The sequence below is a fragment of the Acomys russatus genome, chromosome X (assembly GCF_903995435.1).
Source record: "Acomys russatus chromosome X, mAcoRus1.1, whole genome shotgun sequence".
Lineage (NCBI taxonomy): Eukaryota > Metazoa > Chordata > Mammalia > Rodentia > Muridae > Acomys > Acomys russatus.
Window position 1 is genome coordinate 1,085,454 of NC_067169.1, and position 14,924 is coordinate 1,100,377.

Here is a 14,924-nt window from a genome sequence, read left to right on the forward strand (position 1 = left end):
GTTTGATATTACAAATTCCCCTCAGATAACTTACATGGAGTATAGGCTGCTGAAGAAGCAAAAGTCAAGCAGTAAATAGGGGTCCTATAAGGTTTGGGGATACTGCTACACCCTCTCAATGGGGAACTGAAGCTAACACAAACATCATAATCAATAGGTGGGGCCAGCTATAGCCATGTTGATTTGGGGTCTTTTTCAAAGAACTACAGAAACAGTTTTTTTAGGGCTTGAATGCCTCCACGAAAAGAAAAAGAACAATGGGTATAGCGTGATGACTAAGAAACTGGGAGACATAGAGGGAGTATTCCACCAATAGCCAGCCTAGGCACCAACGACATGGCAGGCACATTCAGAGGTATGCAGCAAGGTAAATGAATATCAAACACCAGGCCCCAGAGTACAGAGATCCAGCTTACAATGGTGGTAATCAAGACACAACTTGCCAATCCCCTTTCTTTGACTTCTTGTAGTTGGTGACTTAGGAAAGAAGTGAGAGAAGAAGCCAACACTACCTGGCTGTAGGGGCTAGGTCACTGGCCAACACTGCAGTTGGCAGGGAGAGGGGCAAGGAAGTCAGCACCATGAATGAGGACCGGAGCAATGATGAGTACACAGCCTATAACTTTCCCATGACCCACTTTATTTATTTATTTATTTATTTATTTTATTGATTCTCTACTTGACTCCACATTTGTTGATTTCAATGTGTTTGTATTTTCTTTTTCCTCTAAAATGCAGTTTACTATTAACTATTATTTCATTAGAAAATTTACTTTCTTTTATGTTTTTTTTATTAATTTATTCTTGTTACATCTCAATGTTTATCCCATCCCTTGTATCCTCCCATTCCTCCCCCCCCCATTTTCCCATTATTCCCCTCCCCTATGACTGTTCCTGGGGGGGATTACCTCCCCCTGTATATTCTCATAGGGTATCAAGTCTCTTCTTGGCTACCTGCTGTCCTTCCTCTGAGTGCCACCAGGTCTCCCCCTCCAGGGGACATGGTCAAATGTGAGGCACCAGAGTACGTGAGAAAGTCATATCACACTCTCCACGAAAGCCTTCACTTACCAGGAAACTGGGACAGAGGGAAAGGCATTCTATTGGGACTCTAAATGAGAGACGCATGGGAGAATAGCAAAATAAAAGGATACAGAGGGTCCTAGAAATCTACAAGTAGAACAATATGATAGGCAGATTTGGGCCCAGGGGTCCCGCTCAAACTAAGGCACCAGCCAAGGACAATACAGGAGGTAAACTTTAAACCCCTTCCCAGATCTAGCCAATGGTCAGAATATTCTCCATGACCCACTTTAACCTCAAGTTTCCACTGTGATTCTGTCTTCCAAAGCAGCTGCAAAAGTCATGGGACAAACCACAAACTGCTCTGGGCTAAATGTAAGGGACAGGAGGAGACAGATGTAACCTTTGTGATGACACCTCTTGTGTCTCACAGGTTTAACATGTTCATTCCGTATGAAAACTCAGTTCTCTGAAAGGCATGCTCCAGCTCTAACAGCCTATAAATTGTAAATGCGAATTATTTAATTAACAAATACTGCAATTGAGCTGGGCTTGGTGGCACATGCCTGTAATCCCAGCACTCAAGAGAGGCAGAGGAAGGCAGATCGCTGTTAGTTCAAGGCCAGCCTGGTCTACAAAGTAAGTCCAGGACAGGCAAGGAGCCAAGGCTACACAGAGAAACCCCTGTCTCAAAGAAACAAAAACAAAACAAACAAATCCCCAAATGCTTCAATTTCACTTGCCAGTCAAAATATTTCATCACTATTTACCCATTTCATCCTTGGTAAACCCAAGGTCTGTTTTTGTGAGCATTTCCATTTGTTGTAACAGTTTCCTAGAAGATTAAACTTTCCATTTTGGAGGAAAACTTCTTCAGACAGGATGTTTACAGGGAGGCAAAACAACTGGGTGTTCTAAAGAGAGGCAAAATACTGCAGGGAAGCTCATTGTGACTGAAGTCAAGAACTCCAAACGCCCTCAGAAAGTCCATAAAACTAACTAGATTCTCTATTTACTCTTGAGGAAGGTGGGTCTTGAATAGTAAAAACTGCTGAGAGTTACTCTTAGATGAGCCAAGCTACAAAGAAGACTCTCAGACTAGTCCTACTGCCTGAAAGAGGCAGAGATGAAGCAAGCAGCCTTAAAAAAAAAGAGAATTGGCTACAAGAAACAAAACCAAGCCAAGCTGTCTAAAAGAGACATAACCAACCCAGCAACCTGTAAAGGCCACTCTCCAACCTCTTAGGCTACCTACAGGCTGTGCAGTGTGCCCCAGGTTTGCAGCTTTTGTGAACTATCACCGATGCTGTGGTGGGCTTTGTTGATGCAACTGTTATTGAGTCATTTATGCTACTGTAAGTAACCTCTCATCCATATTCCTGTAAGTAACCTCAGTAAGACTCACTGGTTCACCAAAGTGGACTTTGGTGTATCCATACATTGGTCTGTCATGGACTCCTTATTTGCCGCAAAGAGATATGTGTTGAGTCTCTTCAGGAAAAGTCTGTCACATAACACCATTTTACTCAATAAAAATATGAAGCATAGGTAGATAGGTAATAATTTACATGTCTTAGGTGACACAGGTAGCAGTGGTTGAGCCAGAAATTGGAACTGCTCATCCTTGCTTGGAAGAAGTTTATAGCAAATACACCAAATCTAATTTCTGTTCTGGTGCTAATCCTAAGTATGTATGTAAGAGGGATGTAAAAAGCATGCATCCATACAAAGGTTCCTGTGTGAGTGATCGCAGAACAACCTATATTATTAATACCTTGGGAGACTACTCAGATGGAGAGGAATGAAGGCCTGGTACATGCCATAAGCCTTGAAAACATACCACTAAGTGAGGAAGGTAAATGTTTTTAAAATGTGCATTGCCACATTACATTTGTAGCAATATCTTAAACATGGAAATCTGTACACATACCAAATTAATCCAATGATTGTCCAGGCCTGAAACCTGAATTGACTACAAAGGGGTACAGGGATTTTATAGGGGAAGCAGAAATATTAAAAAATGGAACTGTGTACATTTACCAGAAACCACTGATCATGCATTTTAAATGGGTACTGTAACAACACATAGGTTGTATCTCCATGAAGTGTTAAACCTACCACAACAAGGACAAGAAGGCTTGATGTGTGATTCCATAATAAAGCACCAGCATGGCAATGCACAAGGTCCTGATTCCAGTGCCAGTACTGTTTGAAATTGGGCTTTATTTTTGTAATTAGTTTATCATACCCATAACAAAAGCCCTTCATCATAGGAACATAGAAAGGGAGGGATCCAGGACATGCAATTGCCTGAAATTATTGTTTCTCCTAACAAGGTTCGGACAATCTCAGAGCATCTATGAAGAAAAGTTCCACCATTATCTACTATAGCCAGAGTTCTGTACCAGCCAGCTGAGACTGCTTTACAGAAGTGTTCTGTTTTGTAAAGAGTAATTACATGCAGAAGAATTTCCTCACCAAAATGAGATCCCTCCTTATTATTCCCTAAACACCCCTGCATTATTTTGCAATGCAAAATTCAAGCCTCCTTAAGCCAATTACTTGGGAAATGTGATATGCAATAATGAATTATATATGTGTTTTCCATGTGATTTTTTCTCCTTAGAGATGCTAATTATGAAATAAATTGTTGGTATTTTATGATTTTGAAATAATTCCTTGTCATATCAGAGCCCCTCTTGCTTCATATAGCTAAGCTAATTTGTGGCTTCCAAAGAGGAAGATATAAGTCATTTACAATTAAAGTCATAAAATGCTGAGAGAAAAGGGGGGCAGCCTTATATACATATTCATATATAAGATATGGGCATATTTATATTTATATCAGACACCATAAATAAAGATTCAACATATTCTTTATGTAGAAACACTAATGGAATCCTGATATAACCTTGTCCCATTTTAAGACACATGAACTGTCAGGCGTGGTGGTGCACACCTTTAATCCCAGAACTTGGGAGGCAGAGGCGGGCGAACCCCTGTGAGTTCTACAGAGTCCAGGACGGCTAAGGCTACACAGAGAAACCCTGTCTTGAACCGCCTCCCCCCCCCCAAAGACACATGTACCTCTCCTGGCCTTATAATTAAAAAGTCATTGTTTTATAGATTCACTTTTCCTTTGATGGGGAGCATGTTTCCACTTTGGGTGCCCAGTGTCTAATAAATAACAATTCTCTTAGTGAAGAAAATGTCCTCTAAAACTGGGACATTATTTACTACAAATAAGGGTAAATTTGTTCATTCTACATCTTTGGCTATTTCAAGGACAGAACCTGCCATCTGTATCTTATTTCAGAACTATAAGGTTATGAGAGCTGTTTCACAGTTCTATCAAGCATACTCTTTGCTATTGTCATGTTCCTCCTTAGGGGACCACAATCTTATTAAAAACCAGCACTTTTCCCCAAGGATCAAAGTTTTAGCTATAGTTGCTTTTAAGTAGGAATTTCAAAAAGCTACAGGTAGCTTGGGAGAGTCCTTATACCTATTGGTTTAGTAAATGGAAAACCAGCTGGTAATTTATATCACCTTTGAATCTAGTCCCTGTCAATATTCAGAGTGTTTCATCACCATCAGACAGACAAGAAAATGCAGTTCTTCAAACTGACATAAAATATTTCCCTAGAAGAATTAGCTTCTGTTGGGAACATAGCCATATCAAAATGCAAAGAGGTAGAATTCACTATGGTAAAGAGTTATCTTTATGGGGCTGGAGTGATGGCTCGGCAGTTAAGAGCACTTAACCACTCTTCCAGAGGACCCAGGTTCAATTCCCAGCACCCACATGGCAGCTCACAACTGTCCGTAACTCCTGTTTGAGGGCATCTAACTCCCTTACACATGCAGGCAAAACACCAATGTACATAAAATAAAAATAAACAAAATTTTAAAAAGAGCTATCTGCCCCAGGCATGGTGGTGCATGGCTGTAATCCAAGCACTCAGAGAGGCAGAGGCAGGCGGACTGCTTGTGAATTTGAGGCCAGCCTGGTCTACAAAGTGAGTCCAGGACAGCTAAGACTACACACAGAGAAACACTGTCTCGGAAAACAAACAAACAAACAAACAAACAAACACATCACCAAAAAAGGATGCTTAAAAAAGAGCTATCTTTATGATACACAAATAAAATGACCCAATACGTTACACAGGATTACCCATGATTTTGACTGCCGTGCTACCAACTGTAAAGGCATACTGCCCTTTTATTGAGTAAGAACTCTTAGGATATCTCAGCAGAATTCTTTGTCTACCCAACTTGTAAGAGGCCAAAAAGAAAGTAGGGTAATATTGGTGTCACAGATAGCATCACCATAAAAATATTAAAATACTTTACTTTAAAGTCAAGGACAATACTTTATCTGCATTAAAAATAAAAATGGATAGAGCTCGAAACAATCATTCCAAGTGAGGTAACTCAGAACCCAAAGACAAATATGTTTCTCTTATTTGTGGATATAAGCTTTAAAGTTTTAGATATGTGTGTTTCAATCTGAAAACCACAGAGGTTAGGTACTAGTAAGGGACTATGGGGAAGACAGGATCTTCCAATGAAGGGGAAATGGAGTATAGTGTTATAAAAATATATAAAAGGGGAACTAGAATACGGAGGATTAAATGGGAGGGGGATGGGAGGAGAGAGTAAAGGAAGTACTTTGGGGCTGGATTATTAACAGCTTTTGAAATACCATATGGAAAATTGCTACTCTAGAAGCTTCCTAAAACATACCTATATATGAAGGTAGTTAAATGGAGTCATCATAAGGGGAGAGACAATGCCCCAACTAGACATTTTATACTACCAAGTAAAATCTTCACTGCTAGGAATGAGTTACATCTTGTTGAATCACTAAGTGGAGGGTTCCCATAGAACTTCTAAACACCACTAGTATTATCAAGGTTATTAGTTACTCTTCATGGTTACACTCTATAACCTGATGGAAGTCCCTATTGCTGAAAACATAACTTACTTTACACTGAACATGAAGAAATGGACCTGGTGTCCAACTAGAAGTTTTAGCCCTACTGATTAAGTGTTCATGATGCTGGGAAGTACTTTCAATAGTAGCAGAGTAGAAAAGCAAGCATCAGTATAATCCAACTATAAACCATTCCACCTATGGCAGTGACCAACTCTGTAAGATATATTGGTATGATAGTAGCACAAATGTTATGGGAGTAACCAACATCTTTTTCAATTGGATTTAAGGCCCATTCCATAAGATGGAACCTGTATCCAACACTGCTAAAGTGGCCAAGAACCTGAAAGACTAGATAGTTCATGGGCCTAGAGGTAAAACCTACTACACTATTATTTTGCTAAAGCAAATCTGTGGGTCTTGACCCCTTGTCACACATCAGATATCCTAAATGTCAGATTACATTGCAAGTCATAACAATAGTAAAATTACAGTTATGAAGTAGAAATGAAATTAATTTTATGGTTGGGGGTCACTACAACATGAGGAATTATATTAAAGAAGGTTGAGAACCACTGTGCTAAAGGACAGAAATAAAATGACTCCTAATTATAAACTGCTATATCCTTAGATAAATGTTTCACTCAACCCTCATCAGAGAAGATTCTTCTTGTAGAAGATGGGAATTAACATAACTTCGGAGCACTGAGTCCTAAATGAGATATCTTTATCAAAACCCTCCCTCAAGGCTCAGGGATCTATGCAGAAGAGGAGACAGAAAAAATTTTAATAGCCAGAAGTGGTAGATGACTCCAAGGAAACAGTGTCTTCCAGATACAACAGGACTGATACACATATGAACTCACAGAGACTGTGACAATATGCCCAAGACCTGCACAAGTTCAAAATAGACAAAAGTCCCAACATTGAGAAGAAGACATAAAGTTCTGCCCCTAACTAAGAAGCTATTTGTAATAGATACCTGTTGGGAAAGGGAGTATCTTAGTTTTTCACTTGGTGTATCATCTACAGTCCAGGGCAAGTAGGCCCCATGCCCAAGAGTAATTGCTAACATGAAACAGACTCCATGTTTTTTGCACACTTTTTGCTTTGCTTTAGCATTTTTTGTCTTATTGCTTTTCTTTTAAGATTGTTTTATTTGGGGCTGGAGAGATGGCTTATTGATGGTTAAGAGCTCTGTCTGCTCTTCCAGAGGTCCTGAGTTCAATTTCCAGCAACCACATGGTGGCTCGTGACCATCTATGATGTGATCTGATGCTCTCTTCTGGCCTACAGATGTACATGAAGATAGAGCCCTCATATACATAAAGAAATAAAAAGAAAAAGAGAGAGGGGATGGGGAAAGAGAAAGAGAGGGGAGCAAGAGAGAACATACCAAGTTGGGTGGGTAGGGAGGTGGGAAGGATCTTGGAGGAGTTAAGGAGCCTAAAGAGTATGATCAAATTATATTCTATGAAAAATATTAAATAAATTTAGAAAAAAATCAAAATGATATTCTGTGCTGAGAAGGTAGCCAATAAGTAGTTCTTAGATGATCATAGATTCAGAAGAAAGCTGAGATCCAAGATGGCACAACATAACCAGCTTTGCTCTGCTTACCTGCAAAGGTCTCGGTGCATGGGTTAATTCCTGCGAGGCGTTTAGAGGTTCCAAAATCAGAGATTTTTACCACTCCACTATAGGTGTTCACCAGAACATTATCACCCTTTAGAAAAAGAACAGCACTGAGTGTGTATAGGAAAATTTAAGCAAACTTGTACCCTATAGTGTGGGGCTTTGTTAAACTCTTTACAAAGACTGGACCTGACATGAGGTGGGGCTGTCTTGCTAAGCTATTTCCCTCTGTGAGCAGACTATTCACGCATACTATAGTGACATATTAGAAAAATACCACCTTAATGTCTTAGAGACTTCCGTACCTTTATGTCCCTGTGGACTATCTGGTTTTCATGGAGATACTTCAGGCCTTCCAGGATCTGCTTGGTATAAAACTTGATAGTGGGTTCCCTCATTGGTCCCCATTTGGATCGCAAGAGAGCTGAAAGGCTTCCTAGAAAGTGAAACAGCAAAACAAAACCAACAAAACAAAACAAAAACAAAAACTCACCAGGATGACAAAGATTCATTTGTAAAGGGTCAAAGAAGTAAACTAAAAAGTTATGTTTCTAACCTACTATTGGTATTCAGATAATGATGATGGCTGTTCAATTAAAATGTTATGGGAGTCATTATTTTTTCAATGTACGCTTATTTACCCAGCTCTTGCTCACCGACAGGCACTTTTTCAGAAGCTATTACATGTATATCATCTCATTTAACCCACTCAATGATTGGCTGAGTTAGGCCTACTTAATATTCCAATGATGTTTACTTCAAGTGTTATGGTAATTATCACTCCAATTTTACAGTGTGTTTATTTAACCAGAAAACTAAGATTCCATAGCCTTAATGGCTAGATCTACTCAAAACTACTAGTTCTAGATCCAAAGAATTCTTATTTCCAAGACTCTATTGCCTACATGTAGGGACTTGATACATAAAGAACTACTATTTAGTATTTTGTTATTTTGCAACATCGCTTTAAAAGAAACTGTGCCTGAATGATATGAAAGTGTCAGGGATGCCAGGTATAAAAAGGGTTAAAGGGTATGGTAGTTTTGAATGTAACTGGCCTTCATTAGGACCAGAGAGAGTGGCACTATTAGGAGGTATGGCCTTGTTGGAGTAGGTGTGGCCATACTGGAGGAAGTATGTCACTGTGGAGGGAGGCTTTGAGTTCTTATATATGCTCAAGCTGTGCCTAGTGGGACACTTTCCTACTGCCTAAGGATCAAGATGTAGAACCATATCTGCCTGCACATGGCCACGTTTCCAGCCATGCTAATAGAGTAAACCTCTGAAACTAAGCCAGTCCCAAATTAAATGTTTTCCTTTATAAGAGTTGCCTCAGTCAAGCACACACCTTTAATCCCAGCACTCAGGACAAAGTCCAAGACAGCCAAGGCTACATAGAAAAAAAATCAAGAGAAAAGGAAAACCCTAATTTAAGAGAAAGGGGTGGGCATGGGAAGATGGAGGAAAGGTAGGAATGGTGAGTTTATCGAAACTAAAGATGCATTAAAAAGTCATATAAACCAGGCAGTAATGGTGCATGCTTTTAATCTCAGCACTAGTGAGGTAGAAGTAGGTGAATCTCTAAGTTCCAGGCCGCCTAGTCTAAAGAGTAAGTTCTAGGACAGCCAGGGCTACATAGAGAAACCCTATCTTAAAAAACAAAACAAATTGCTGGGCGGTGGTGGTGCATGCCTTTAATCCCAGCACTTGGGAGGCAGAGGCAGGTTGATTTCTGTGAGTTCGAGGCCAGCTTGGTCTACAAAGCGAGGCCAGGGCAGTCAGGGCTACATAGAGAAACCCTGTCTCAAAAAACAAACCAAAAAAAAAAAAAAAAAAAGAAGAAACCCATTATTTTATATAAATATAACATTTGAAGGGAAGTATCCTGCATAGGTGGGTAATGCTTCTTCGAGAAGCCATAAATTTTTCTAGATTAATTTTATTTTATGTGTATGTGCGTTTGCCTGAATTTGTGTATGTGCACCATGTGCATCAAAGAGATTGCAGATGAAACTGGAGTTATAGTCAGTGGTGAGCCATTATGTGGGTACTGGAAGTAGTAAGTGCTACTACTACTAAATCATCACTCCAGCCCATGCCATAGGTTTAAAAATGAAAATCCCAGTGCTGACCAGCAAAGCCCCAGAAGCTTTCAAAACAATGCAGGCTATTGCCATTGCTCTTGGTTGCACCCTACAACTAGTTAGTAGAACTATTGCTAAAGACACAACATTACAAGACATAAAGGGAAATCAAGTTGGAACTGACCAGGGAACTTCCTCTTTGCTGGCTACTTTTCATAGGTTTGTAAAGTGCTATGCATGCTGGTAGAGAATGGTATGCACAGTGGTTAAACCCTACATATTTCAATATTGATCAGGCTACCAAGATGCCACTGAGGCAACAGTGGCATTATGGTTATGGGGGAGGGGCAGCCAATTATTTTCTTTTGGATTTTAATTCTATTCCCAAAGAGGGAATACATGCCTAGTATTATAAATCTGCTCAAAAGCCTATGACTGGGGATTATCACAGGCCCTAGAGGAGAATCTATTATTGTTGTTTAGCTATTAGACACGTCAAACTGCCTTTTAAATATTTGTGTTTATACCTACAAACTAGTGCTGCATCCAGACTTGGTCAGTGAAGTCTTTTGGTAGTGGGCAGTGGTTAATGCAGACTCATAACTGGTCAATGTACCGAGAATAAATGATTGTTGAGTGCCAAGTCCTAAATGGGACACCTCTATCACTCTTCTCCAAGGACAAGAGAACATTACATAGAGGAAATGGAACTAATATAAGAGCCAGAAAATGGTGAGGAATGTGAAGAAACAATGTCATTTGGATATGACATGGCCATTGCAATTATAAAAACATAATAACTTAAGTTACCCTGCATATGAGCTATACATAATTGGGTCCTTCAATAGTCTATCATGGACAGGCCAAGACCAGTGGAGATATTAGCAGTTAATAGTTGTGGAGGTTGATATTTTCAGTGGTGTAGACACTGATAGCCATGCTCCAATTAAAACGAAAACAAACGTTAACCATCCTCACATAAGCAACCCTAACTGAGCCCAGTGGGCCACAAAAAATATGTGAAAGAAAGGGACTAGTTGAGAAGAAGGGGGTCAGTAAGAGTGGGAAAGAGACAACAGAGGGTAACATGGGATGAGTAAGATAATAATACATTATATGTGTGTAAAATTATAAAAAGTTGCAGTGTCCCTTTTCCATCCTTTCCAAATTACAGCTAAAGTCCTAGACTGAGAAGTTCAGAACTCAAGGCCAGAGATTTTGATTTCTTCGCTTCTTGGTCTCCAATGTTATCATTCAGTAGACAGTATTTTAGGCTAAATAACAAGCCAGAAATGAACTGTTTATCTGACGTTTGCAAAGGTGTATACAACTCTTCTGAGAAACCAATTTTTTAATATCTAAAAGGTCTGTCTTTCATTAAATGGTGAGGCAATCAATGATGTCCAGATTGTATTCTCATGAATGATTTTCAGTATGTGGAGATCAAAAAAGAGCAACTCCTTACCTCCAGGCACCTGCTCCATAAATATTTTAATATAGCCATTCTCTGAAACAGAGCCCAGGTACTGGACAATGTTGCGATGCTTGAGATACTTGTGCAGGGCTATTTCTTCATGCAGAGGCTGAGAGTACCTATTGTAGGAAAAACAAAAGCCTGTATCACCTGCCAAAATGCAGGGCTCTATCTAGACCCTTATGATCCTTCAACAGTATCCACCCTACTGCTAACCATCCCTTCTGGAATCTCTTCCTCAGATTACATGAGAATATTCAACTTCCCATCTGTAAAACATGGGATACAGGCTTAGTATCCCCTAATCCAAAAAGCTGTATTATCGAAAACATTTTGAGTATTAACATGACACTAGTAGAAAGTGCCACACCTGACACTGTGTGATGGGTCATTGTCAAAATGCAGACACAATGAAGTATTAACTAAAATTACCTTCAGGCTATGTGTACAAGAATTTTCTTTTTGATTTGGGTCACATACCCTACACATACCTCATTATGAATACACAAACATTCTAAAATCTGGAAAAATTCTTATCTCAAACACTTCTTGCTTCTTGTTATAAGAATTTCAGATAAGAAATATTCAATCTGTAACAACACAGCCATGGGGGCTGGCTTCCAGAGGACCAGAGTGACCCTAGTTTCTCAGGCATCGACAATGTCTGTTATGTGGTAATCACTCAATTAATGACTACTACTTCTACCATCACTATTGCTTGGGCATAGATTCTCCAACAACATTTCCCCTTTTCCAACAGTCCTTCTCCTCCTCCCATGGAAGGTGGTAGTATGGAAACTTTTGTCTTAAATTGACTTCTAGTCCTATTCGACAGGCTCAACCCAGAACTAATGAGTTGCCCAGTCCCAGCCTCTAGACTTTCAAGTTCATCCCCTCTACCTCTTTATGAAATATAAATTTCACTTTACCACTTTTCTTCATAGACTCTACATAAAGACCATATTGTTTAAGGTGACACTAAGAACCTTCAAAATCAGGTCAGATGATCCCTTTTTTAGTTTTTTTTCAGACAGGGTTTCTCTGTGTTATCTTGGTTGCCCTGGACTTGCTTTGTAGACTAAGCTGGCCTCACAGCGATCTGTCAGCCTCTGCCTCCTAGTTCTAGGATTAAAGGCATGTGCCACCATGCCCGGCAGATGGTATCTTTTAACATTTTTGCCTCATGAGACCTTCACTAGCCCATACCCTACTACAGAAATTGGTTGTTTTCTCAATTTACTTTTATTTCTTAACAGCTGTTTTCTCCTTATAGGCCTCATTTTCTACCAAGGTATGTCCTACGTTATTCCTCAACAAAACCAGCTTGAAGATGATTTGTTCTCTCAAACTTTCCACAGCTCATCCAGGAAAAGTCAGTTTCCCTCTGTTTTCTATAGACATTGTTTGTACCCTTTTGTTACCATTTTCTACCAAAGCAGTGCCCTAGAATCAGGACAGTATCTCAGTCACCTTTTACTCTCTAGTACCAGCCCAGATTCATGGATGGAAAACATGACCAGTCACCCTAAACTGGGCCTAAAACTTTTACAAGTTGGACAAAATGGTCTTTTAGACCTGTTCTGGCTCAAAAATCCCAGGAACTTCTATGGGCAAGGAAAAGCTGGAACAACTAGTACTACCAATAGGGGTACATGCCAGGAATAGCCCCAGATTTATGCAACTGTAACAGCTTATCTATTGCATGGATAAAGGAGAATATTGGTTGAGAGACTGGAATTCTCATCATGTTTCTGTATATCCTTTTGGGAGTCCATTAATCTCCTTCAAGCTTGGTTTCCATATTGATGATATGAAGAGATAAGATTGGTTTGTTTCAGGTCTTCATTATCATTCACATACTATATTATCTCACTGAAAACGGACAAATCAGTGAATGAAGGGATGGTCATACAGTTGCTAGAAATCCCATGTAACACAGCCTTAGACAGAGGTCACCTAGACGGAGGGATGTGTGCACATATCCATTAGCATCCAGTGCTGGATGCAACGCTGAAATTATGGGGGCTGTGTCTGTAGTCCATGGATGATTCTTTCTATTGGAATCATGATTACATGTATAGCTTCTCAACAGTAAGCATTGCTGTGCTTCTGTTTAGATTTAGATGGAGTAGGCATTTAAAATGATGTGAACTTAAGAACACGAAGTTGGGTGGGTAGGGAGGTGGGGAAGACCTGGGAGGACTTGGGGGGGAGGAGAAAGAATATGACCAAAAATCTACCATATGAAAAATTAAAAAATAAACGTAATAATAAAATGGCTGAGTAAGTTGTAATACTGATGACAGAAACAGCCCCTAATCTATGGGTAAGGTTGAAGGGCACAGTTATTCACAAAATTTGTATTGTGAAACTTTTTCCCCCCGAAACAGGGTTTCTCTGTGTAGTCTTGGCTGGCCTGGAGTCACTTTGTAGATCAGGCTGGTCCTGAACACAGAGATCCGCCTGCCTCTGCCTCCCAAGTGCTGGGATTAAAGGTGTGCACCACCACGCCTGACAAATTTGAGGTTTTTTTGTTTTTTTTTTTTGTTTTTTTTTTTTTTGGTTTTCTGAGACAGGATTTCTCTGTGTAGACTTGGCTGTCCTGGACTTGCTCTGTAGGCCAGGCTGGCCTCGAACTCAGAGATCCGCCTGCCTTTGCCTCCTGAGTGCTGGGATTAAAGGCGTGCGCCACCACGCTCAGCTGTGAAACTGTTTTTTAAAATGCATTGAAGTTCTGTAATGACATATCCAGACAAATCATAGCCATTTTCAATTGTTACAGTGTAAATTTAAAAGCACTCAGTCAAGGCTGGAGATGTAGCTCAGTGGAAGAGTGCTTGCCTATCATGCTCGAGGACCTGAGTTCTATCCCCAGCACTGAAAAACAAAGAGAAAAAAGTTTCTCAGTTACATTTCTCAATGTAATCATAATATGCAGAAAACAAAAGCAGATCACCCTTTAATAAGAGTATTACAAACATTTTTTGTTGTTTTTTTTTTTTGTTTTTGAGACAGAGTTTCTCTGTGTAGCCTTGACTGTCCTGGACTCGCTTTGTAGACCAGGCTGGCCTCGAACTCACAGTGATCTGCTTGCCTCTGCCTCCCGAGTGGAGTGCTGGGATTAAAGGTGTGTGTCACCACACCAGGCAAGAGTATTACAAACTTTAACAACAAAGGTAGCCACATTATTCTACTGACACAGATTAAATCATTATATCTTTGCACCATCAGTAGTAGACTTGGGAAATAGAGGATTGAGATAGCAAATGTAGAATATTGAAGGCAGTCCCAACTTGCCTGATATCTCTCTCTGGGATTTCTTTGATAGCTATTCGTACTTGATTACTGAGATCTCGGCCAGCATACACAATCCCATAGGAGCCTTTCCCCAAGACAATTCTTTCCCCATTCACATCATGGTCATACTCATACTAAACAAAGTAAAACAACAGGAGAGAGAGAGAGAGAGAGAGAGAGAGAGAGAGAGAGAGAGAGAGAGAGAGAGAGAGAGAGAGAGAGAGAGAGAGAGAGAGAGGAGATACAATTTATCAAACGTTATCTAACAAGTTTTCAAAACTATAAAGCATTATTTGAGTGCCAAGCAAAATCATGATTCTTAGGTTACACACTTTTCATTAAACAATTATTCCCATTTGTTCCATTTGTTCATGTGTTTGTAGACTTAATGAAATGGAATTCAGGAAAGTGAGAAAAGAAATACTCACCTGTAAATTACCTGGCTCACCTTTTGGGGACTTTTCACCATTTT

At 39.8% G+C, this 14,924-nt stretch overlaps 1 protein-coding gene across 1 annotated transcript in view; it reads right to left on the reverse strand.

Moving 5' to 3' along the window:
• The window catches only part of Map3k15 (mitogen-activated protein kinase kinase kinase 15), a 152,111-nt gene that overhangs the window by 21,648 nt on the left and 115,539 nt on the right, over positions 1-14,924 (reverse strand). The window contains exons 16-19 of the mRNA XM_051140967.1: positions 14,453-14,586; positions 11,147-11,274; positions 7,903-8,033; positions 7,583-7,688 (exon numbers count right to left, since the gene is read on the reverse strand). Of these exons, the coding sequence (XP_050996924.1) occupies positions 7,583-7,688; positions 7,903-8,033; positions 11,147-11,274; positions 14,453-14,586 (499 nt within the window). The remainder of the gene's footprint in view (positions 1-7,582; positions 7,689-7,902; positions 8,034-11,146; positions 11,275-14,452; positions 14,587-14,924) is intronic.